The sequence below is a fragment of the Hippocampus bargibanti genome, linkage group LG18 (genome assembly GCF_051943395.1).
Source record: "Hippocampus bargibanti isolate YZ-2025 linkage group LG18, ASM5194339v1, whole genome shotgun sequence".
In the NCBI taxonomy this organism is placed as follows: Eukaryota; Metazoa; Chordata; class Actinopteri; order Syngnathiformes; family Syngnathidae; genus Hippocampus; species Hippocampus bargibanti.
The window spans coordinates 11,782,130-11,809,200 of NC_142751.1; the positions used below are offsets into that span (position 1 = coordinate 11,782,130).

At 38.7% G+C, this 27,071-nt stretch overlaps 2 protein-coding genes across 3 annotated transcripts in view; both read left to right on the plus strand.

Annotated features, from left to right (window-relative positions):
* Positions 1–25,210, plus strand: part of pdlim5b (PDZ and LIM domain 5b) — a 43,494-nt gene extending 18,284 nt beyond the window's left edge. The window contains exons 3-13 of one of the 2 annotated variants that reach the window (XM_089020926.1): positions 2,146–2,297; positions 9,288–9,318; positions 13,429–13,448; positions 14,346–14,494; positions 15,117–15,144; positions 16,961–17,112; positions 21,138–21,318; positions 22,798–22,978; positions 24,191–24,311; positions 24,397–24,512; positions 24,709–25,210. In XM_089020926.1, the coding sequence (XP_088877052.1) occupies positions 2,146–2,297; positions 9,288–9,318; positions 13,429–13,448; positions 14,346–14,494; positions 15,117–15,144; positions 16,961–17,112; positions 21,138–21,318; positions 22,798–22,978; positions 24,191–24,311; positions 24,397–24,512; positions 24,709–24,798 (1,221 nt within the window). In that variant the 3' untranslated portion in view covers positions 24,799–25,210. Of the gene's footprint in view, positions 1–2,145; positions 2,298–9,287; positions 9,319–11,126; positions 11,630–13,428; positions 13,449–14,345; positions 14,495–15,116; positions 15,145–16,960; positions 17,113–21,137; positions 21,319–22,797; positions 22,979–24,190; positions 24,312–24,396; positions 24,513–24,708 lie in introns of both variants that reach the window. The other variant, XM_089020925.1, reaches the window with a different exon arrangement.
* Positions 25,211–25,835: 625 nt separating this feature from the next.
* bmpr1bb (bone morphogenetic protein receptor type 1Bb) overlaps positions 25,836–27,071 on the plus strand; it is a 32,677-nt gene continuing 31,441 nt past the window's right edge. The window contains exon 1 of the mRNA XM_089020927.1: positions 25,836–26,036. The gene's annotated coding sequence lies outside the window, so the exon portion shown is untranslated. The remainder of the gene's footprint in view (positions 26,037–27,071) is intronic.

The following is a 27,071-nucleotide window of genomic DNA, read 5'->3' on the forward strand; positions in this document are numbered from 1 at the left end:
TGAAAGTCAATTTTGACTTTTTTTTTAGCTGCTTGAAACGTCAGCTCCATTTCATTGTCTCTTTTGGAACTCAAATTGCTTTCCTCAATTGTTATACAATGATGCCTTGGCTTACGAACTTAATTGTTCCCAGGCAGAGTGTGTAAGGTGAAAAGTTTGTATCCCAAAAAATAATTTCCCATTGGAAACCATTAAAATGATAATAATCTGTTCCCAGGTCCCCATAAAACATCATTTTCAAATTGTCTAAGCCTTAAAACTACACAAAATATACCTTATTTTATGTATAATAAATGTGCTATGGTATTATAATTAAAGAAATAAACTGTACTGTATAATAAAGTCGTTTTATTTACCTTTGTGATGGTCGTTGATGGCTTGATGGAATGGAGTGGCCGCTTAAAACCGTAAACCGAAAAGTCCGTAAGCCAAGGGTTCGTAAACCGAGGTATGAATGTATATCAAAACCACATTGAAAAAAACACATTCTTGTTTCTTTTGACCGCTTTGCTTGGGACGTCTCAGCCAAAATTCCAGTTTTCTTCTCTCTGTCATTCAAATGTCATTTTTTTTCGGATACCACCGGCCAGTCAGCCACATTCATTTGTTTCACATCTTTGTGACAAAGACAGTCTGCAAAAATTCCAGTAAGACAGAGTTCACAGGAGCCTGGCCATTAAACACTTCACATTCTGAGGACCTGACAGATGTTTTCTCCTTCGTGCCCCGCAAATACTTTGCTTGTAAATTTACCTTATATGGCTCGACATTTTTTTTTCTACCAAGGGCAGAATTCTTTGTAGCTTTATAACCCACAAACATGCTAACGCAGAGACTTCAGACAAAGAATCCCATCGTCCAAACATCTACGCACTCACTAGTCTTTTCTTTGCCTCTCTACCTTTATGTTTCCTGTTTTACTCAGCGGCTGCCAGTATGCCGGGAAGCGATTATACACGGTGTAAAAAGCCGTTTTCTCACTAAGACGTGAGTCAGGGTATAAAAGCCGTTACAAGAGGCTGGACACTGAGTCACTTGAGGCATTGTACTCGCCGGTGGGGAGGCCCCTTAACACTTCACGATGAGCACTAAGGGCAGGTTTTCCGAGACTTTTGTGTTTCTTACATAATTTGGCGTCTCCCATTGGAGGTTAACAAGTGAGTCCATAGGAATGAGTCATAGCCCCATGCAAGTTTATGCCTCCAACTCTGTCACTTCCTCATACCATGCAGCTCAATTTGGGGGGTATTGTGAAGTAGAGCACAATAGCATGTTGTTTTCATCCCTATTGTCTTTTTTTTTGTATATGAGTCAAGCTGAATGCCGCGAGAGAAAAGGTGTCCATTTGTTCAAAAACAAACTCCATTAACTTAATCGGTTGAAAAACATTCAAACCTCAGGTAGGAAAACAAAACAAAAATAAATTACACCTAATTTTCATTTTTCAACTTTTAATAAAACTGACACAAACAAAAATGACACTGCAATGAATTTAGGTAGTCTGTAATCAGTTGAAAAAAATAAAAATAGAGTGAGTTTCAATTTTGATAGTTCAAAGGCAGAGTGTAGATTGCAAGGTTAAAATCAATCAGGCTCCACCAATAACCCGCACAAGCCATCTGTACACTCAATGCAAAAAGCTATCAACCCAACTCAACAGAACACAATTGATGAGGAACAAGTTAAAATTATCGCAGTGAAATCACCTACAAGGGATAATTCCTCAAGATGGTGGAAGAAGGCTACGTTCCTCATCAAGTGTTTAATGCTGATGAAACCGGCCACTCCATTCCATCAAGCCATCAACGACCATCACAAAGGCAAATAAAATGACTTTATTATACAGTAGTTTATTTTTTTAATTATAATACCATAGCACATTTATTATACATAAAATAAGGTATATTTTGTGTAGTTTTAAGGCTGAAAAAGTAGAAAATTATGTTTTATGGGGACCTGGGAACGGATTATTCTCACTTTAATGGTTTCCTATGGGACATTAATTTTTGGAATACACACTTTTTGCCTTACACACTCTGTCTGGGAACCAATTAAATTGGTAAGCCATGATATCACTATATTGTATTTTTGATGCAAATAAGAATTTGTTTCATTGTATTTCTTTTTTTGCATGTTACCTCACAGCTGACGGATGGCGGGAAGGCAGCCAAAGCCAAGATGAGCGTCGGAGACGTTATCCTCACCATAAATGGCATGTCCGCTGAAAGCATGAACCACCTCGAAGCCCAGAACAAGATTAAAACCTGCGTGAGCAATCTCAGCCTAAATCTACAGAGGTAATCGCCAACAGAAATTTTAGTGGGGTTCACCTTCAAAATTCCTACTCTGACTCTAGACCTGCGCGCATATTATCGTCTTAAATGATGTTAAAAGAAAGAGCCTGCCATATTATTATAATGTCTGCCTTTTCCCACTCTTAATTAGCAATGGAGACAGGCTCTTAGCGGGCGGTTTCATATTCAGGACCCAAATCTGTTCAAGTCATCAGTTTAGGCTTCAGCTTTAGTTTATGTCACACTGAGAAGTGTTCCCCTCCTCTGCCTGTTAGGAAGAAAAAAGAAACCTGGAATATACGAAAACTTCTATGTGTGAGCAACTTGTCAGTCTAATATACCAAGATATGTACCGCTTATCGGAAACAAACACAGATAGCGCTGTTGGCTAACACTAATCTGCGCTTCCGGTTGTTTTTAGCTTTGATGTTGTGTTTCACACCCAATGTAGTCAAGCACTTAGCTTTGAAGTGGCGGCTCTTCTCCTAAGCTAGCTGTTGGTACGTGTGTACATTAGCTCACTATTTTTTCCAAATACCGTTATTATATACAGTGATACCTTGGTTTACAAACTTAATTGCTTCCCAGAAAGTGTGTGGAAGGCAAAGTGTGTATTCCAAACATTAATTTCCCATAGAAAACCATTAAAATGAGAATAATCCGTTCCCAGGTCCGCATAAAACATAATTTTCAACGGGCTGATTAATTCCTTACATGGCTTTGTCGCCATTTTCTGGCATTTTTGGGTGCGACATTTCCCATCCCTGATGCCTCAAAGTGACACGGAATAAATTCTTTAATCAATTGCTAACATGTATGCTTTCTTCTTAAGAACTATTTGAATTATATTCCTAACTGGATGAGAAACAAAAAAGCATATTCTCCGAACCTGAAGCCATTGTTTTGATTCTCGAGCAAGGCAAGAAATATTGCCGTGAAACCACGAACATGGGGGGGCGGGACCTTCTGAAACTGGCCACTTCCGGTTTCAAATTGAAGTACTTTTTAGACACTTTAACTAATTTTTATTGGTGTTTTGCATTTGACTATTTTGCATTTTTGGGTATTTTAGATGCTATAAAACGTTTTTCTGATGTCAGTTAGGAAACAAAAAAGTGACCTTGGTTGTCCTTTAATGGTGGGAAAATGTTCTTAAAATAGTTCAAAGTCGCATCTGCATGTCATCTTGAGGCAATGGGTGCACAAAATATTGTATTTAGAGAATACAGGTCTCCAAAAATATACGCAAGGCTCTCTTTAGACTTTGTCTGGTTTACAGCATTTCATTTGGGTGTCATAAAATTGTCTGGGAAGAAAATTTGATTTTGTCAAGCTCCACTTTCCTCCCAATGCGATTTAGGATCTTTGGGGCTCACACATAAGACTTTTGGATTTGTGATAATATTCCTACAAGGTGCCAAAAGATGATTGATGTGAGAAAAATGTAGTCTGGGAGTCTCCAGAGGTGGACACGTCAGCCTTAAGACTTGTTTACCTATGCCCCTTTCCAAACGGATCATGTAACCACCACGGGGGGTTCCGAAATGAAACCTATAATCACCACCTTCTCTTAACTCATTCACTGCCAGACGACGTGCAAAAATGTGTCCACTCCAGTGCCAGGGTTTTTGTCATTTTCACTCAAATTCCAGGACCCGCAGAGTATTGAGTTTTAGGACGACATAAACATTCAATTCAGCATAGAAAACCTTAGACTATCTTCTTTTATCAGAAAAAGAGTTAATACCTAAATTATAAGGGTTTTGAGTAATATGAAATGCAAGTTGGGGGTGGCTGTACAAAATGCAAATGCTGCCCCCTCGTGGGAGGGAAAAACATTGCCAGAGGTCTGACCAGCACTTTATCGCCATCCCACTGCAACAAAAAAAAACACTAACCTCGAACAAATTCAGGAATGGCAGTGAATGAGTTAATGTAAATGGAGCCGGTCAAAACTATTTAATCCACTCCTGACTGTTGCCATACAGCTCATATCTCAAATGCTTTACTCTTAATTCAAAGCACAACACAGGACGTGTATGCAGAAGAACTAGACTGCATGTCATTGCATGTCATTTAGCCTCCAAGTCTCTATTCAACATTTTGAATGGATTTCAACTTACGACCATTTCGACTTACAACCGTTTGGTCGGAACAGAACTCGGTCGTAAGTCAGATGTTACCTGTATATATATATATATATATATATTCTAACGTTAACGCTAGACCGCCACTGGTCTATTTCACTAAATGTTTGCCCATTTAAGAATGGGGGTGGGGCTCTGGAGTTGATTGCGCACGCAAACAGATGTGGAAACTGATTTACGAACCGCCGTCGGGATCTGCCAATGGCCCAAATGTCCATGCTGTTGATTTTGTGTAGTGTAGCAGGAGTATAGGCAGCGATATGATTCTGTCTTCCCCTCCGAGCGCTTCCAATTTCCTCACTTCAAACGTTATTTTGCGCTTTGCGGGGTTCTCCGGAATGTTCTGTGGTGACAAACATCAGAGTGCGTACGAATTATGGTTACATCTCTGCCATCACATTCTTTTATTTTACAGTAATATGCTTTGAACACGCACAATCGAATGAATCCCAAACTTTTGAATGAGTGATTTGAGACAGACTGAATGAGGCCGCATTGACATTCCAATGGAAATCGGTTACCCGAAGTTAAGCTTTTTTGATCTGGGAAGTCAGAGAAGTATCACAATTCGCTTGGAATTTATAAAAAAAAAACCACCTCTCTGTTTTTCATGTATAGTATAGTGCTTGGTCCACACCGCTGTGTGATGTGTTGGGGGTGAGCTGCGAGAGGCACTTTTTTGAACACGAATAAAAGGCACGCAGCTGCGGCTTGAACGCACTACACGAATACGCCGATGGCTTGGCCACGGTTACAACCGAGGAGGAGGAGATGACAGTCTAATGATGCCTGAAGCCCCCATTGACTCCTGGCTGCCTCCGCCGCATGTGGCTTGGTGGTTAGAAGACAAGAATGAAGGGGAAGGGATCCAATCATGGGGGGTGGAGGGGGGTCGGGATTAAAAAAAATAAACCGCCCACCTCTCGCTTTACCTTATTGGTCAACCTGTTCAGACCCTCATGTTGTAAATCGCGTAGTTCTTTTGGTGTTGAAGCTTGCTGTCGATGGAGATACAGTAAAGTCTCGTTATATCGATATTGGTTATATCGATAGTACTGCTTATTACGATACTATTTCTGTGAACGCAAGGAGAAAATTTACATGCCGCAGGATTGGATATATCGATAGTCTGGTTATATCGATATTTTTTCCGACTCCCGAGAATATCGATATAATGAGACTTTACTGTATATGACAAAGGGACAAAATTAATAATCACAATCGTTTTTTCTGACTCAACGAATGAAAGGTTAAAATTTTATTTTGCACTCGCTCACCATTTTGGCACCTGCGGATTTGCATATTGTCTGACCACCCTCACCCCCGAAAAAACAAGGGTTAAAATAAAACAATATAGTTTCAACTCATTCACTGCCATTCACAAATTTATTCAGGAATTGGAAATATGACAGAGCGCCATTCCCAAATTTTGTCAGGTTTTGTTTTACTTGTTTGGGTGCCAATAAAGCGCTGGTCAGACCTCTGGCAGTGTTTTCCCTTCCACAAGGGGGGAAACATTTCCCCTTTTTCCATATTAGCGCTTTGTTCCAGCTTCAGTTGTAGTTAAAGCACTATATATACCAATATGTAAGTATTACATTGTATTTTGGACAACCGCCCTCATTTCAACCTCATATAACTCCAGACCCCTGTAATTTAGGAATTAACTCCTTTTTTCTAATAAAAGAAGAGAGTCTAAGGTTTCTTTACGCTGCATTGAATGTTAATGTCATCATAAAACTCAATATTCTGTGAGTCCTGGAATTCAAGTGACAATGACAAAAACCCAGGCACTTGAGTGGACACATTTTTGCACAGGTCTGGCGGTGAATGAAGTAACATAAAAAATATTAATATTTGTAAATAAATACATAAATAAAAATATTTAACATCCAATAAATAATCTTTAATATTTAAAAATAAATAAATACATGTAAAAATACAATAATATATACAGTAAAGTCTCGTTATATCGATATTCTCGGGAGTCGGAAAAAATATCGATATAACCAGACTATCGATATATCCAATCCTGCGGCATGTAAATTTTCTCCTTGCGTTCATAGAAATAGTATCGTAATAAGCAGTACTATCGATATAATCGATATCGATATAACGAGACTTTACTGTATTTAATTTTCAACTTTTTATTTTTTTATCTTTTTTATTTCATTTATTTAATCTCTTTTTAATTATTACATTTTAATAATTTTTTAAAAAAATATTGACAATGTATTTTCTTTATTTTTTTTTACCATTTTTTGTTGCTTTTTTGACTTTGAAGCTGCACCATTTAGGACACCACCTTCAACTGTACCTTAACATTCACCCTTCACTCCAAATACCTAAAGCTGGATCCCGTTGCGGAAGCTTTGCAACGAATGAAAACCATACCTGACCTGAGAAGCATGTGTGAATCCCCCTAGTACTTGGCCCCCATGTACGACTGACCACGTTCGTGTAAGATGCAAAAGAGCCTTTTGCTTTAATGTGATGAAAATCGCACAGTTAATGGAAGCTAATTGCTAATTGATGTTTGAAGTCAAACCTGCGCGAGGTTCCGCTTCAATCGGCTTGCAGCCTCCGCTCGCTTTTCCATCATTCAGTCAAACGCAACATGTCCGATTGTTTCTCTTGGATCTCGATGAGACACAGATGGGATGGAAATCCTGCCTTAACCCCGGGCGGGGGGGATGTTCATTCCTTCACTTTGCCTCCCCTGGTGTGGAAATCTATCTGTCCGTGTGTAAACGTGACTAAGTATGGAAATCAAGGTTGACGGCGGACCAATTAACATCTCTTAGCTGTCATACCCCCAACATGCAGTGACATAATGGAGCTATTTAGGCAAGGGTATGTTTTTTTTTCTTACAACTGCAGTAACAGCAAGTAGTCGGTTCATGGCACGCGGAGCATGATTTGGAAGCATATTTCGAGAGGCCGGTGTACTGCGTTGTCATCCAAATTTGAGGTGAAATTTCATACCCGTCACAAATGATCATGTTAAGCACCGTAACACACGATAGCCTTGTGTATTTTAATAACCATTATCAAAATAAGCGCCTATTTCCACACGCGTGTTCCATCTCTTTTCCCTAAAGGACACCATGTCCGTGTGGATACTCGGCCCAAGCCGTCAAGTGAGGTAGACAAAAGGAGACAAGAGGAGGCTTAGTTGAGCAGATGTTCGCCGGGACCACCCTTACCGGTGTTTTTTCAGTTTGCGCTGGAAAAAAGACAGATAGGGTGTGAACCCCCACCCCTCCAGATCCACTCTGGACCTCTGATGTCACACACACATCATCTTCCGAATGGAATGCAGCGTTTGATCTGAACTGAACGTCCTTGGCTGTTTTCTTTGGCCCTCGGTGTGGTGTGGCCCCTGTATGTACACTGGAAAATAAGCTCGGTCTATATTATTATCTGCTAAGTGGAAACTGCAAGTGCACATGCCCATTCCGACAACATCGACATCTGGCTTGGGAGGGCGAGGCTCGCTAATAAGCTAGCGCCGTAACGGAAATGCGTGAGACTGTTGACTGTTTTCTTAATATAGCAGCGAGGGAGGGATGAGTAGGAGCTTTTAAAGGATGGGAAAAGACTCAGTTAGTCACCTTGTTGCTGTTTCCTGGTTTCCAAAACATTAGAAATTTGGTTCTATGTGATCATTGAGACAAGAATAAGGGTGATTTATTTTTTTTTTTCCTAGTATGGGATTTCACCATGGTTAACTCATTCGCTGCCATTCCCGAATGTATTCGGCTTTGGTGCCGATAAAGCACTGGTCAGACCTGTGGCAATGTTTTTCCCTTCTACAAAGGAATTTGCCTTTGCCTTTTGTCCATGTTACAGCTTCATCTGTTGATAAAGTGTTATCTAAATCAATACACAGTAAAGTCTCGTTATATCGATATCGGTTATATCGATAGTACTGCTTATTACGATATTATTTCTATGAACGCAAGGAGAAGATTTACATGCCGCAGGATCGGATATATCGATAGTCCGGTTGTATCGATATTTTTTCCAACTCCCGAGAATATCGATATAACCAGACTTTACTGTATATGTATGTATTGTATTTTGTACACCCGCCCCCATTTCAAGCTCAGATAACTCCAGACTCAGAATTTAGGAATTAACTCTTTTTTTTTCTGGTGAAAGAAGAGAGTAAGTTTTTTTTTACTGTGAATTTAATGTTTATGTAGTCCTAAAACCCAATATTCTATGGGTCCTGGAATTCAAGTGACAATGACAAAAACCCTGGCACTGGAAATTGACACATTTTTTCGTCTGGCAGTGAATGAGTTAATGTACTGCACAGGAATGACATAAATAGAGGGTCAATAATTAAAATGAGTCGCTGATTGTGTCATGGTCCTCTCATCTGACTTGTGTGCACGAAGCGTGGCCTCATCATATAAGTGTAAATCTTTGTACGTATCTCTATTTGCCCTGCGACTGACTGGCGACCAGTACAGGTTCTCGTACCGATAACCAGTGTTGAAAATGAATGAGGGTGGAGCTAAATTTTAACATTTAATGTTTTTTTTTTCTTCATTTCAAAAGACATTGTGCTGCTCCTTCAGCAGATGAGAACGTGGCCACCAGGGGGCAGTATATTGCAGACACATTAATGTAAATGGACCCGGCCGAAATTACCCAATCCTCTCCGCACTGTCACCATACAGTGCTCATATCTCAAATGTTTTATTTTTAATTCAAAGCACAAAAAGCGTTATGTCTCATGTAACGTCTATTATCTTAATTCAGATTAAGAATGTATTTTCTCCTTTGAATTTTGATAAGAGCTTATTTTAACATTTTATTGTTTCTGTCTTCACAGAGCCTCAAGTGCCTCCAAAAGCGGTTCTAAGGTATGGTTTAAAATATTTGCATGCCTTCCTCTTCATGCCCTGCAAACGTTTGCCCTTCTGAGTTCATGTTGGTGTGCTTTGCATGCTCCACTGAACCTGCGGGAGGGCCACGTTGTGTTGCGTCATAAGCATGTCGGTATTCAAAGGAGACATCAGTGTTTGTATCATTCGTCACTTGTTGCTTTAAAATGTGTCTGGATCATCACCCAGCATAGCTGATGATCAATGCCATACATTTATAGATATACAGTAAAGTCTCGTTATATCGATATCGGATATATCGATAGTCCCGGTTATATCGATACTATTTCTATGCACACACTGAGAAAATTACATGCAAACAGGGTCGGATATATCGATAGTCCCGGTTATATCGATATTTTTTCGGACTCCCTTGAATATCGATATAACGAGACTTTACTGTATAAATAAAATCTACTTAGTTTTCCAACTCATTCACTGCCATTCCCGAAATTATTCCGGAATTGAAAATATGACACGGAGCGCCATTCCCGAATTTCTTCGGGTATTGGTTTTTCTTGCGGGAGGTGCAGATAAAGTACTGGTCAGACCTCTGGCAATGTTTTTCCCCTTCCACTAAGCATTTCCCTTTTTTTCCCATGACAGCGCTTTATTCCAGCTTCAGCTGTTTTTATTTATTTTTATTTATTTAAAGTTATGATATTATGATTTCACAGGTCCATACAGTCAATGAAAAGAAAGAAAAAAAACATACAACTCACTTCTCCGTCCATTAATACTCTGGAGTAGTTCCATCTTAAAATAACCAAAACTAGGTGAGTAATACAAAACATGTAAGGACTAGTAATGTACTCATTGATACAACTGTGTAACCATTTTTATAATATAATATAATGAAATGAAAACAAAGAAAGAAATAAACTAAAATAAAATAAACTAACTTCAGCTGTTTTTACAACGCTACATAAACCAATATTGCATTGTATTTTGGACAGCTGCCCTAATTTCAAGCTCTGATAACTCCAGACTTATATAATTTAGCAATTAACTCTTTTTTTGATGAAAGAGGAGAGTCTAAGGTTTCTTACGCTGTGTTGATAATACAGTAAAGTCTCGTTGTATCGTTATCGGATATATCGATAGTCCCGGTTATATTGATACTATTTCTATGCACGCACGGAGAAAATTACATGCAAACAGGGTCGGATATATCGATAGTCCCGGTTATATCGATATTTTTTCGGACTCCCTTGAATATCGATATAACGAGACTTTACTGTAATAATAATAATACCTTTCATTTCTAAGCGCTTTTCAAAATTCTCAAGGTCACTTTACATTCATAGGATAACGTTTTTCTTTGGGTGAGCAGCGGCAGCCACATGCGCCAGCGTTCGCTCAACCCCGAAGTTACTCAAATAAATAGAAGGCTAGCTAGCTAGCTAATGGACAAATGTTTATATAGTCTTGAATAGTCTTAATATTGTGTGGGTCCTGGAATTTGAGTGAAAATGACAAAAACCATGGCACTGCAGTGCACACAATTTTCCACATCTGGCAGTGAATGAGTCAATTTCACATTTAATTGGTGAGCAGGCATTCCAAAAATGCAACTATTTGTACACAAACATAAAAAAAATCCATATATCTCCTTTAAATATAATCATAGCTTCTGTGTTTGACATGATGACTTTGATTGCCTGTTTTCAAGCATTACACCATTTTTGTAAATATTTTTTTTTCCATTTATTTATGATTTTTTTTTCTTTTTTATGTGTGTGTGTGTGTGTGTATGCTGCATGTTGTGTGTCTCCACCTCGATGCAGGTTGAACCTCAAGAAATCATTAAGCCCGTCCCAATCACCCACACGGCTCCGACCACCAATTACACAATCCCACCAAGTCAGGCCGCTCCCGCGTACAACAAGACAGCGCGACCATTTGGGGGCGACAGAAGCTCGCCAGCACCTTCCTCCACCCCAAAAGTGGCCTTCATCCCCTCCGAATCGTCGGCTTTCACGCCAGCTCAGCCTCTCGCTCAACCGCCGCAACCCCCTTTCCCACTTAAATCCACGCTCACCACCGCAGACTCGTTCCCGACTCCCCAAGCTAGTCCCGCTCGCTCCGCTATCAGTTCCCCGTCCTCCTTCTCGTCCAATTCGTCTTCTCCAGCCAGAGTGACGGCCCCTTCCTCACACCCCTCTGTGCCGCAGCCGTCCGTCTATAACTCCCCCATCAATCTGTACTCTGACAACAACGCCTGCGAAGTGGTCATGGGGCAAAGGCGAGGCCTCCTGGAGAGCCAGGGACTTTCTGAACAGTTCAACGGGTAGGTACCATCATCCGGCAAACTGTCTCGACTGATGACAACAACAATAATAATAATAATAATAATAATAATAATAATAATAATAATAATAATAATAATAATAATAATAATAATAATAATGCTAATGCTAATGCTAATGCTAATGCTAAGGATAAGGATGATGATGATGATGATAGTGATAGTGATAGTGATAATATATTTAATTTCTAAGCGCCTTTCAAAACTCTGAAGGACACCCATCGTAGTCTGCAGTGTCCGACATCCACTGCCATGTGTAAAAATACATTACAATACAATACAATACAATAAATTCTAATTTATATAGCGCTTTCACAACAGCTGCAGCTGTAACAAAGCGCTTTACAAAATAGTCAACACAAAGCAAAATAATAAACACAACAGGTACATAAAAACATGGACAGTTGCGCAATCTCAAGGACTTTCCCCATGTACTCTATGATGTTTGAGTACAAGAAAAACACTTTATTATATGAAGCAGTTCTAGATTAAAGAGGAGAGGATGAAAGCCTCCTTTTCACCAGTTGATCAGAGACATCATGGTGGAATATGCATGTCTGCTACGAGCTAATGTGTCCACTCCGCTGCTATGGTTTTTGTCATTTTTTTGGCATACTATTGAGTTTTAGGACTATATAAACATTCAATGCAGCATAAGAAGCCTTATACTAAATAATAAAAAAAGAGTTAATTCCTGAGTCATATTATAATTATCTGAGCTTGAAATGGGGGCGGCTGTACAAAAGACAAACGCTGCTCCCTCGCGGGAGGGAAAAACATTGGTCTGACCAGCGCTCTATCGGTCAGACCTCTTTCACTGTGGTAAATATTTTACTACAATGAAACAGACCACGAGAAGAATTTACATCCGCAATCTAAGGTGCTAATAGGCTAGCTGTTAGCCTAGCATATTTGATTCCTCCTTAAAATCCAACACTTTTTTGATCTCCGTATTTTATGGCGTTCTAGATGTTTTGTGGCATCACGCTGACTCTCGCAGGTCACTCTCATCCCGATGACACATTCAATGTTTTAGTGGTGCGCCGTATCGGTCATCTCCAGCGCACCGCAAACTTAACCAGCAGTAAAGACACACAGTAAATTGTTTTCCTTGTCATGTTGATCATAAAAATTTGGTTAAGTTAAAAATTGATATGTACGTACGCCGCTTCAGTGCGTTTTAGTTTGGCGGTTTCAAAAGACAGCTGCGGTTCACCGAAGCTGCATATTATGCTACTGGAGAAAATGAAACGTTCCACTCCATTTTGTTGACAGTATTCCCTCTTTTTTTTTTTTTTTTCAAACGCATCAATCATTGCCACCATTTTATTTAACACAAGGCACAATGGCACATCTCGTTGAAGTATTCCGCAAGGGTGTAGGTCTTGGCAGTAGAACACAGTGTGAACTTGACGCTACCTCGCAGCTGTAGCACAATCTTGGCAGCTTCGTTTTCTGGAGCCGCGCGAGACTCTGCATATGAAGCAAAGTCCAGCATTTTTTTTTTTACTAAGTGGAATTACCACCCACTCACCCAACAAAAATACCAAAATAAAACATCTGTCCAATTCCACATTGAAACAAACACGTTGCACCATCCATCCGAAGCACAATAATCTTTTTTTTTTTTGCTGCACGTGTGCATGTTTTGTGGTGGTTTTTCCATGTTCACATTTTCTCAGAAGGGCTTTTTTCCGCCTCCATTACCCAAACGCACTTATCCGTACTCTGACTTGACGTCAGTCCTTCCCAATGTTGTCTTTTTTTTTCTTTGCCCACAGGTGGGAGAAGATTCAGACAAGTTAGTCCCGTGAATGATATATTTTTCTCTTATATAACTGAATGCACATTGCAGTGGTTAATGATTAACAACAGCATGTTTGCAATTTTTTTGTGTGTGTATGTGTGCTTATGTACTGACTTGCGCATACTGGTGTCAAAGTCTCAGACAGAAAACTGTTATTTATTTTATTTTTTTAACGGAAATAGATTGAAGACTATCCATCACAGTTACTCATCAACAATTGGGGAAACATCACACGGGAAAGTCACATTGGCCTTTTCGGAATCATTGTTGTTTATTTATTAAAATTTAGGATACATACATTTCCATGTTATGAAAACAAGTGCGTTTCTCACATCGCCGCATTCATTTTTTGATCATTTTTCAGCCAGCAGTGTTGACAATTTACCACTTGTTTCCATCTGTTTCTGTTAGCGTCGTGTTTATTCAGGGCCCCTTGCAATCCAATCACGCCAGACATGTCGTGGCTTTGATTCATCTGGCACACGTAAACTTTGTTTTATTTTTTAAACCCACTTTGTGCATGTAAAACCCTTCGCATGTTTAGGTATGTGGGAGGAAGTGTCTGGTGAAAACTCACACAAAGCACATGCGGAAACACACTTAGTTCACAAAGACCTGATCAGAGATTCAAAGCGAGGATGCTACGAAAGAAACGTGTTGAAATTCTAAAACCGAGCGATTATATTTTTTTTCGTACAGTTGTCTTGCATCTTATGTCACGGTGCAGGTGTATACAGTCCGTATTTTGCTTCCGGAGTTGGTGGCACATATTATAAAGTGATTTATCACCATCTTGTGGCTTAAATGGGTACAGCACCGAAATTATTAAATCGTCTACTAAATCATAAAATGGTCCCACTGAGCTAACACAATGTTGTCATCATCACACAGGAAAGAGCTTGAAACGAATCACGCATCGGCATTGAGTGAAGCCAGCAAGAAGCGACTAATTGAGGACACGGAAGACTGGCACCCGAGGACCGGAACCTCTCAGTCCCGCTCCTTCCGGATCCTGGCCCAGCTCACTGGGACTGAAAATGGCGAGTGTGTCATTGCTAACAATAGCATTGTTTCTTGCGTGCATTTCAATTCACACATACATCACAAGCGAGTTTTTATTGTATCATCATTGTTACATCAATGACATGACTATTAATAGAGAAACAAAAAAATATATAATAAAAAAATTCACATATAACCCACACGCTAGTTTTTTTTACATCAATGACATGAATAGAGAAACCCAAAACCAAAAAAAAATCGCATATCACCCACAAGCTAGCTTTTTATTTGTTTTTTTTTTACATCACTGACATGAATCGAAAGAAAAATCACACATAAACCACAATCTATTTTTATGTATTTTACATCAATGACATGAATATGTAAAGATAAACCCCCAAAAAAATCACACATAAGCCACAAGCTTTTTTTTACATCAGTACTATGAATATAGAAGCAAAAAAAACTACTAATAATACTAATACTAATACTACTACTAAATCTACGACTACTAATACTACGACTGCTACTACTACTACTACTACTACTACTACTAGTACTACTAATACTACTACCACCACCACTACTACTACTACTAATATTACTACTACTACTAATAATAATAATAATAAAATATGTTGTTGTTTTTTCTCCTCCCAGAGGAATCTCCAGAGAACAGCGGGAAGAAGTAAGTGCATCTTTGTCCTCATTCTCGTCTCCCCCAAACTTATAGTGAATCCAAATGTATCTTGCCTAAATTATTCACTTTAAATGACAATCTTAATTAAGTTTTAAATAAATCCCTCTCGAAGGTGACAAAGTATTGTCTTGAAATGTTTAATCGGAATGCTCCTCGTAACTGACTGCAGAAGCCATCAGTATGTCACAGACTTAAAATGTGAACAATTAAGTCAAATTTGACCAAATCGGCACAGATCACACCCAACACTAAAAACACAGGAAAGAGCCAATCCGATTACCTTATTTTATGTTCTGTCCCTTCCCTCGCCTCCTCTCTTCACCTGCCAAACTTTCTCCTCTCTTCTTTTCTCTTGTCTTGTCTTTTATTTCTGTGTGACGGTATGACTCAGGGCCATCCTGTTGGACCCAGAAGTTGTAGAGCACAAGTACAACCAGCTCAGGGATTGGCATCATGGCGTCTCCGCAAAGGTGCTAAACGTGTAGCCGGGACACTTGGAGCTGTTTATTTATTTTTCTGTGTATAACACTTCATTTAAACGGGAGAGAATGATACTCATACTCACCCAAAGGATCCTTAAAAATCCAATTATTATTATTATGCATATGCTTTAACTGTGTAATTTACCAAGTATATCATTATATTATATACTAAACCGTTTTCTTTTTGAGGCTCTTTTTTCCTTCACACTTTCTGTACTTTCTTCCTTATTTTTTTCTGAATGCTGTTTCTACTCTGTTAATTCTTGACGAATTCCTCTCAATAAACCTCTACTCTTTCTTAATGTCTTTGTTTCATCTTTTCGACTTTCGGGATTATGAATGACACCATATTTAGTATTGACATATTATATAGTGAGATTGATTTGTATTTATTTATTTATTTATTTATGCCGACACCTATCATAATCAATCAATATGGCATGATTCCAATTGACTTGACGGACCAAACGATAATGCTTATGACACGATGTGTTGTTTCAAAAAAATATTTTATTTAAGTAATACTCCACTATTCATAGGAAATTGTGAGGGAGACATGTTTAAAACATGATCGGCTTGGCTTTTAACCCTTTCATGCACCCAATATCGGAATCAGAAAGCATCAGAAAGCCTTTAATAGTCCCACAGTGGAGAAATTTAAAATATATAGTAGCAAAACTGAAACGTGTTAACGGTCCGGTCGAAAAGAAAGAAAAAATAATAATAAATTACTGTATTGCATGTACAAAATGTTTCATAAAAAGAACTGTATGTAGTATAAAAATACAGAATAAAACATATATGATCTATGGAACTGAGTCTACTATCATTCAAGGCTCTCCAATTAAATCATTCTGAAACACATCCGCATTCCATTAGGAGGGTGTGCACACTTATGCAACTCCATTTTTCAGTTACTCGTTTTTATCTCCTCTCAAAAAAAATCGATTGAGGTTTTCAAGTTATAGGTGGTATTAGTTATGGGATTTTTTTTTATATTCCATTTTTTAATAGATGTAAAATCCGGTATTTGAATGTGGTGTGTAATTTTACCACCATTTTTTTTTTTGTTTTTGTTTTTGTTTTTTTTTTTGGGGGGGGGGTAATATGGCTTTTAAATAACTCTATTCGGGCATTAATTCTATCAGGACATTACATATCTGTCTATAGTAGTTTTTGTTCGACATATTTAAGGAATAAGGTCATTAAAACCAATTGGTAGCAGTATTTTGTTAAGGAAAAATTCTCTACCAAAATGAACCTACTTTGCATACAATAGTAACCTCAACATGCTTGATTCAAAGTCTATATTTATTCTCCAGTGATACAGTGGATGAAACCCCTTCCAGTTTGCACACCTTACCAGCAGCCAAAACATATTCCAAAGTTACGCCTCCTCGGAATGGCAACGTTATGGTGGCTCCGTCTGCATTCAAGAACCCCGCAGCCCAGAACAAACCCAGCGGCCCATCAGGTACTTTTTTTCCCCCACTGTTTCATTACCCCTTGTTTTGAATAGGCTTTTTACGTTTTAAATTACAAAGAAAAGTGTGTGTGGGGGTCGGGAGTGATATAATCACTGAAGAAAATTTATTATTATTATTATTATTATTATTATTATTATTATTATTATTATTATTATTATTATTATTATTATTATTATTATAAAACCTAAAAAAAACGAACCACGACGCTGACAAAACAATTTGTAGTAACGCCTTGTTTCCAGCAGAGAGCGCCGTCGTACATCCAAATCACTCAGTCACAACGTTCCCTGTAGTTTTAACTTCGCTTTTAGCCATTGAAAGATTATTGGCTTTATTTTACTATTTTTGGCCAATTTTACTCTGTAAGAGTGGTGTGATGCGTAGCTCTAAACTCTTGTTTGGATTGCTCATTCACTTGTGTTTTATGAGTACAGAATTGACATGAGTATTTAACTCATTCACTGCCAGACGTGCAAAAATGTGTCCACTCCAGTGCCAGGGTTTTTTTCCATTGGCACTCCAGGACCCATTGAATATTGAGTTTTAGGACTACATAATCATTCAATACAGTGTTAGAAACCTTAGAGTGTATTATTTCATCCTAAAAAGAGTTAATTCCTAAATTATATGTGTCTGGAGTTATATGAGCTTGAAATGAGGGCGGCTGTCCAAAATACAATGCAGTACATATATATTGGTTTATATAGCACTTTAACAACAGCTGAAGCTGGAATAAAGCACTAATGTGGAAAAAAGGGAAATATTGCCCACTTCTGGAAAAGAAAAAAACATTACCAGAGGCCATGGCCAGCGCTTTATCGGCACCCAAGCATGAAACAAAAACGGACAAATTTGTGAATTTCGCTCATATTTTTAATTCCCAGATAAATTTGTGAATGGCAGTGAATGAGTTCATTGATAACCTTCACTGAGATAGATATTCCGATGTATTTATTTTTTATAACCAACTTCCTGTTGGTTAAAAAAAACATTAGGTGTAATGTTGAATGAATATAGTTATTGATGAGACATTTTCTTGATTTTATTTTATTTTATTCTTCTATATTTTGTTTTGAGATATGAGAATCCCGACCCATGGGCCGTGATAGCTGTTTTGTTTTCTTCCTCTTGCTCCAGTTTGGCTTAATCCAATAATCTTTACTATCTAACTGCATTTGTTTTTTGTTTTAGGATTTTACTTTTTAGGTTACCAATGTGCAGCTTTTATTTTTTAATGTATTTATTATTATTATTATTATTATTATTATTATTATTGTTATTATTATTATTATTATTATTTATTATTATTATTATTATTATTATTATTATTATTATTATTATTATGGCTCTCTATCTATCTATCTAGATAGCTATCTTTTAGCTAGCTAGCTCATTTTCTATCTATGTGAGTTACTTCCGGGTTGATTGAACGCTGGCGCGTGTGGCTGCCGCTGCTCACCCAAAGAAAAACTTGTCTTGTGACTGTAAAGTGACCTTGAGAGTTTTGAAAGGCGCTTACAAATGAAATGTATGATTATAAAGTAGATGAATATTGTTGATGGTGTGCTATTTGGTGTTGATTGAACTTTGGATGTTTTTTTATCAATCAACATTTGTCTTTGTGCTTGATCAAATAATGTCAACTAATGGCAAAATTCAAGCATCTTCAAACTGCATATAAGGGTGTGTCATTTCTTTCTGACCTCAATAAGGATTATTCGGCCTTGACGAAGGTCTCCTTGTTTGTCACTCACTGGAAAATGTGAGTAAAGTAATAGTTCAGATGAGTTGCTCAACCGAACGTCTAATAGCAGATGCTAACACTTCAAACATGTTTTGGAATAAGCCTAATAATCCTTTCATTGAAGAAAAAAAAACTACGGCTGGAATCAAACCGAGATACTTTTGAATAGTGCAGACAAAGACGACGCCTCCTGCTGTGATTCGGTTTTTGTTGTGGTCTCCCGCTAACTTCTCGCTTTCTTATCTCTCTCACGCAGCCTCGACTGCGTTGACACCAGTGGTTTCCCTTCCCACTCTGCGCTCTTTACAGTCTCAGCGTAGCAACTTTGTCCAAAATAAGAACCCCCCTCGGTGAAATCTAATTTTCCCCCCCCCCCCAGCGGCACGCATTTGACATGGAGATGTTGTTCAAAGTAACTGTGACACTTATGATACTTCAATCGTTGCATACTTTGGCGCGTTTATCACTGTGCTGCTGTGTTTTTCTTTTTTTGTGTTTTTTTTTTTGTGTGGGGGGTGGGGGGGATTTAAGGGAAACATTGTTGCCCCCTCAAAAAAAAAAATCCAAAGTCATTTAGTGCTCACAGATAAAATTGTACAATTGGTTGCTATTTTTATGTAGTTTATTTTTTTGCAAAGTGAATTTTACATCATCCAGGTCATGGTAATCAGCCAATGCTGAAACGAGCAAATTAGGCTCTTCTTGGTTTTGGATTTTTTAAATATTATTATTATTATTATTATTATTATTATTATTATTATTATTATCATCACTATCAGTATCACTATCACTTTCACTTTTACTATCACTCACTATCACTCTCACTGTCACTATCGCTACTCTCGCCACTATCGCTACTATCGCTACTATCGCTGCTATCGCTACTATCACTATTTCCATTACCATTATCATTACCATTGCCATTACTATTACTATCGTTATTGTTATTAATGTGTTTATTTATTTATTGATTTATTTATTTATTAGTGAGCAATATTGCTGGACTATCCAGGACACCCCATATGTTGCTTGTACAGACATTCCCCTACTTACGAACAATTAAATTGCGAACAACGATTCATACGAGCATTTTTTTTGTAGTAACATATGTAGTATTCTCTCCTATTGTACATATGCAGCATATATTTTATTACATGTTTGTTTCAGTGCAAGCCAATCAAGGTTACTTATACAATCCTTTAACATACAGTATTTATATGACCCTTAAACATACAGTTACTCCCCAACTTACGAACATTGGAGTTATGAACAATATATACAAGCATTTTTTTGTAGTTACATACGTATTATTCTCTCCAGTTGGACCTGTACATATCTTTATAGAGCATATATTTTATTAAATGTTTATTTATTATTCATTTCAAACCAATACAGGCTACTTATATAATCCTTAAACATATTTATATAAACCTTAAACATACAGACATTCCCCAACTTACGAACATTTGCGTTATGAACAACAATATATACATACAATTATAAGCTATCTACAGTATTAAACGTCGTCCGTGAAAGGGTTTTCGAGCCCACTCCCACACTAACCTTTTATATATATATGCATATATTTTAATTCACTGAATCTTTGTGCTCCCCACTGCCGGAAGGAAGCACCAGAAACGTTTGTTATTTGACTTCTCAAACGATTCCTCCTAACGCTCTTTGTCAGCGGTGGGTCTCGTCATGTTTCCCTGCGGCTTTTTATGCGCAAGGGCAAAAAAAAAAAAACAACCGCATCCATCCTGGACATGTTTTTGCTCGCGGAAAAAGCGGATCGCATCCCTTGCATTTGTTTTGAGTTGAGAGCCGGAACGTTATTTTCGCAGGTGTGCACGCTGACTGCCTTCAATGTTTTTGAACCTCTTGTGTCTGTGTTGAGTGGGGTTGCTCCTCCAGGTCCAGATGTCTCATGAATCATGCAAGGGGAAAAAAAAACCGGGGGAATGTCAAACAATTCACTTTTTTTTCCTGACAAAACAAACTTAACCCCAAACCACCCCAAATACAGTAAAGTCTCGTTATATCGATATCCAAGGGAGTCCGAAAAAATATCGATATAACCGGGACTATCGATATATCCGACCCTGTTTGCATGTAATTTTCTCAGTGCGTGCATAGAAATAGTATCGATATAACCGGGACTATCGATATATCCGATATCGATATAACGAGACTTTACTGTATATGCAAGTAGTTATTATATTCATTGACTCTTTCCTTACATTCACCAATCGCCTTCCTTGCTTTAAGGCTTCCCCAAGATCGTCGCAGCCCCATCATTTGGCAAAGTGACCAACCCCCCTCCCAAAGCCCCGGACCGTCCCATCCCGCAACCGCACCCGCAGGACCTGAACTCATTGGTGCAGAGAGCCGAGCACATTCCAGCCGGAACGCGCACCCCCATGTGCAACAAGTGCAACAACGTCATCAGGTATATTGACAATAAAACATATTGTATCATTTTGTTTTTTTTACAGAAAACTGATTGTAAAGTGTCATTGAGAGCTTTTAAAGGCCCACAAAAATAAAATGTATTATTTCGTCTGTGTAAGCTCTCAGTCGTACAGGAGTGGTCCATCGATGAGAAGGTTTCTTCAGTCGTTATCTGTACAAATTTGAAGGTGTTGGATGTTTCGTTACTCATCCGAAACGATCCAAATTGAACCTCACCCCACCATAGCGAATTAGTGAAGGGTTTTGCTGTTTTATGAAAATAGCTTCTTTTACTCCCCTTTCAAACCATCTATATTCTTTTGCTCAGATTTTAACCTCATTGTCGTCAATTTGGATCGTTCCTACAACTGACATCTTAGGCAACATAGGATTAGTTATGCAGATGAGGTGGTACCATAGCAAATTGGGCAATCAGGCCAGTCATAGACCCCATAATCAGGCAGGACAATAGAAATAATCAGTCAGGACAACAGAAGTAATCAGTGTAGCCGCAGGGAGTAGTCCTCTGCTCGCCCCAACCTGAGAGCAGGGACCAATCATAGCAGAGGCTGGCACCGCCACGTCTGAATATATATATATATATATATCATGTCATTTGGTCTCTTAAATTGTCCCGCTATTTTGTTTCACGTCTCAAGTACTAATAGCTATCTATTCGCTAGCTAATAGTTATCTATTCACTAGCTAATAGCTATCTATTCGCTAGCTAATTGCGATCTATTAGCTATCTATTTACTAGCTATTAGCTATCTATTCGCTATCCATCTAGCTAGCTTGCTATCTATTTGAGTTACTTCCGGGTTGAGTGAATGTTGGCGCGTGTGGCTGCCGCCGCTCACCCATAGAAAAAACTGATGAGGACCAGAACCCCCCGCGATAGGTGAAAATCCGCAAAGTGGGGAGTGCTGCTTTCTTTTTGAGACGTGCTGCTTTTTTCATACAAAAAAAATCTCTCTCTCTCTCGAGTCTAGTGCATATGCACACTTCCTTCCCCCAGCTATACAAACACTTTTTTTTTTGCACAGCCAATCCACATGGCTATGAATCATGGGATATTATTGGTCGATGTCAGCGCTGGGGAAAAAACAAGCTACAGCCATGTACAAAACCTGAGTTACAGTAAAGTCGTTATATCGATATTCAAGGGAGTCCGAAAAAATATCGATATAACCGGGACTATCGATATATCCGACCCTTTTTGCATGTAATTTTCTCCGTGCGTGCATAGAAATAGTATCGATATAACCGGGAATATCGATATATCCGATATCGACATAACGAGACATTACTGTATTTGGCTTTTTTTCTGCACATTACAAAAAAAAAAATCAGCGCGAAGTGAACCGCAAAGTAGCGCGGGGATTCACTGTATGTCGTTGATGTCATTAGTCCGCCAACTTTTTTGACACCTGCGGTTGTCATACTTGGGGCTCACGTTTCCCTCGTTTTCTTATAGGGGCCCCTTCCTCGTAGCCATGGGCATGTCCTGGCACCCCGAGGAATTCAACTGCGCCCACTGCAGCTCCTCGCTGGCTGACCGGGGATTTGTGGAGGAGAAGGGCCAGGTGTACTGCGTGCATTGCTACGAGCAGTTCTTTGCGCCCACTTGTGCCTTGTGCCAGCAGAAGATCCTGGGGGTGAGCTGCTTCATTGTATCTTTTCTGTGGGCTACTTGGAAAATTTTATGTTTTTTTATGTTATTTTATGTTAAAGGACAGCCGACACCTCCGGGCAAATTGCGTCCATAATTTGTAAAATCACTTCAAATGACTTCTACTGAGCACATTTTACAAAGATTTCACCGCATACAGCTATATTTTACCTTTTAAGACTCACGCTGAATATTCGGGAAGTCTTGTTTTCAAATTGATGACGATCCCAAACGTGACGTCACGGAAGGAACGCCCCTGACCGAGAAAGCGACTCACAATGCATTTTGGGTACTTTTTTTCATCTGAAAACACCATGTTGATCCATGTTGATGGCGAAATTAAACGGAAAACACATAACGCGACGGTGAATCGTTGTGTGTTGCACCAAGATTGATACTAGCTGGCACAAATCAACCCATTTCTAACAGAGCTTGGGCGCCATCTTGTGCATTTTTGGTACTTTTTTAATTTGAAAACACCGTGTTGATCGCAAAATTAGAAGTAAAACTACATAAATAACGCGATAGTGAATTGTTTCGTGTCGCAGCTAATTGCGGTAACACGCATAAAGAAGGTGTAAGTTGACACAAATTCCCAGCGGACAAATCAGCCCATTTCCAACGGAGCTTGTGCGCCATCTTGTGCATTTTCTGGGCGCTACATTGGAGTCCAGACGGCTCGAATTGATACGGAAGGACTTCTTTGATCGATTGTAAACATTTATGCTTTCCTCTTCAGAACTATTTGAATCATATTCATAACTGGATGAGTAACAAGAAAACATTTTCTCCGAATCTGAACTCTCTGAAGACATTGTTTTGATTCTGGAGCAAGGTAGTTTGTGAAGGAGTATCCTGGCGTGATGTCACGAACAAGGGGGCGGGACATTCTGAAACTCGCAATTTCTGAGGTCATTTTGATGTAGTTTTGGGACACTGTCTGTAAGATAGGAATCTGTTTTAAATTAGATATCAAGTAGACAGGATGAATTTAATACAACTAGTTTTGGGATACTTTAAGTTATTTTATTGGTGTTTTGCATTGGACTAAAAATATCAGCCTGTGTGTTTTGGGTATTTTAGATGCTATAAAACGTTTTTTTTTTTTTCTGATGTCAGTTAGGAACCAAAAAAATGGTGTCGGTTGTCCTTTCAGTGTCAATGTCTTTGAAAATATTCCTCCCGTCTTGGTTTACAGGAGATTATGAACGCCTTGAAGCAAACCTGGCACGTTACCTGTTTTGTCTGCTCGGCTTGCCAGCAGCCAATTCGAGGCAATATGTTCCACATGGAGGATGGGCAGCCATATTGTGAAATGGGTACATACAGTATCGGCATACATGACATGTCACACGTGATGTATCTATTTTTTTTTTTTTTTTTACTGTTTGTTACTATCTACAGATTACTACAAACGTTTTGGCACAAACTGCCACGGCTGTGACTTCCCGATCGAGGCAGGGGACAAGTTCTTGGAGGCGTTAGGATACACCTGGCATGACACCTGCTTTGTGTGCGCGGTAGGTATCGGACACCCGAATGGATGTCTATAGATAGCCATGTATGCATATCCGCCTCACAGTGGGTGGATGGATAGATTGATGGGTAGATGGATGGATGGATAGAAACAAACCATCAAGCCTGACTCATTCTAACCCAAGCATATGACATGTGTAACAACTGAGGTGTCATGTGTACATGTGGCTTTCTCTTCAGGTGTGCACCGCCAATCTGGAAGGTCAACCTTTCTTCTCCAAGAAGGACAAACCTTTGTGCAAGAAACATGCCCACACGGTCAACATCTGACCCCCCCCCCCCCCCCGCCCAATCTGTGGCATTTTCCAATAATAGCTGAATTGATAATGACAGTTAATTGCTCCATATTTAAAAAAAAAAAAAGACTTTACGAGGTTGCGTGTACTGGTTGAGTAATAACGGGTTCATTGTTTTTCCATTTCTGTTTTATTATAGGATTTATAGATGAATTTAAGCAGTTTGCAAGCCTTCTCTTCGGGTTCTTGGTTTAATTTTAAGACAGAGGACATCTGAGTGTCCCACAGAGCAGGATATGATGCGTCCAGCCTCTACGGGGGTCACAAAAAAAATGGATTTCATTGCTGTTGTGGAGTATATGTACAGTACGGTATAGTTGAAAGCACAACTGGTAACAGACTAAATATTTGACCCCCATTTATTTTGAATAAAATACATGATTGTGCTTTTTTTTAAGTATTATTTCGTACTATATATTTACCATTTTAATGTTAGTAAATTGTATTGCTCATTTCTTTATTTGAGTGATACCTACTCTGTATCTCCATATAGATTTGCCCTATATGATTACCAATTTATCCCACCTTCATTTCTGGTATTTACATAAAACAATTTAATATATTTTTGTCCCGAAGCGGCCGTGTTATGTGCCTTGCCCATTTTCATGAGTGGAATAAAAAACATTTTTATGTAATACTACATACGGTTTTCCACATCTGGTTCTATGTAGCAAAAGAAAGCACGATTACACCCCTATAAATTCAGAATTACACTGCATTACAGTATCTTCTATTTTTTTATCAACTGTACTGATAAAGTAGCAGCAAAAATAATACATGCTCATTGTATATACAGTGGTCTGAGACCAAGTAAAGAGCAATGTTTTAAATGACAAATTACACTTGCAATCTTTGTAAAATCTGTTTTTTGTCAGTACTGTATGTTAAATTTACTGTGAAACGATTGTAAAACTGCCCCAAAATATTTGATATTGCTTCATGTTATACTATAAATATTGAGTGAATGTCGTCAGAATCATCTGCTAAATCAGAACGGTGGATCGTGTACTTGCATTTTTACGAATCGCCACAGGTTGTCGCTGTTGTAGCAGGAAAAAAGACCCCGGTTGACAACCGCGAGAAGCAAACCAAAATCAGCAGTTCGACTCCCTCCCTACAACTCTTAACCTACACAACACGCAAAGCGAAGTGGGATTCGTGTATGTTGACAGTATCGCACCGCTGGGTCCTTTTTGGAGCGAAAATCAGAAGGTAAGAATTCTCGCAGTGTTTTTGATCAGAAATGTGAATGGAGACTGTCGGTTTTTCAGAGGAGATAGTGGAAAGGTGAGTTTGATGATATTGGTAAATCCATAATGCTTGTCTGAATACATGACATCAAAACGAAGTAATAGTCAAATCGGTGAGTTTTCGTCTTAGAGTAATAATACTGAACTAATACGAGATATTAATCAAGTCAATGTAAAAACCCACTGATTAGGTACCCCCTCAATATGTATCAAAAAACACTCCAGTTTTGATTGCTCTCTTCAATTGTGTACTGTAAATAATGTAAACATCTTACAGAAATTGTGAAAGTACTGTATCTTAATATATACGCAAAGTAGGCAGCACGGTGCATTGTGTTGTGCCTCACATTTCTCGATGTTCTCAGTTTCAATTTCCAAAGCTGACTCCCAAGAACATGTATGTTAGTTTGTAAACACTGTCTAAATAGGAATGTGAACGTTTGACTAACGATGACCAATCCATGTGGTAGGAGACTTCCCTGACCAAAAGCTGTCTTTGGTTCACTTAAGATCCAAAATTGTCAATAGGTTTGAGTGTGAGTCTGAATGCATCATTGTCTTTCTGTGCATTGTGATTGGCTGGCGGCTGATCGCAGGTGTCATTGACTACATGTCTGAAGTCTCGGCACACCTGAACTTGTATCTCATGTCAGTTTTCTCCAAGCTCCATTGCACATTCCAGAATAATGCTTTCTGATATTTACTACTTAAGTCATCTGTACTTCTTTGAAGGTGTCGGGCGTTTCGCTTCTTATCCAAGATGCTTTGTCAGTGAATGTTTTATTATTTTAGTTCGCTGACAAAGCATCTTGGATAAGAAGCCGACACCTTCAAAGAAGTACAGATGACGGCTGAAGAAACATTTATATCGATACTCAACAAGTACACATATTCAAATATGGATGTGCAGGAATTTCTGACAATGTACCATTGTTAACATGATCATTGAAGACTGGCAATGTTACCTACCAGCTTTCTGGTGTTTGAATTAATGACA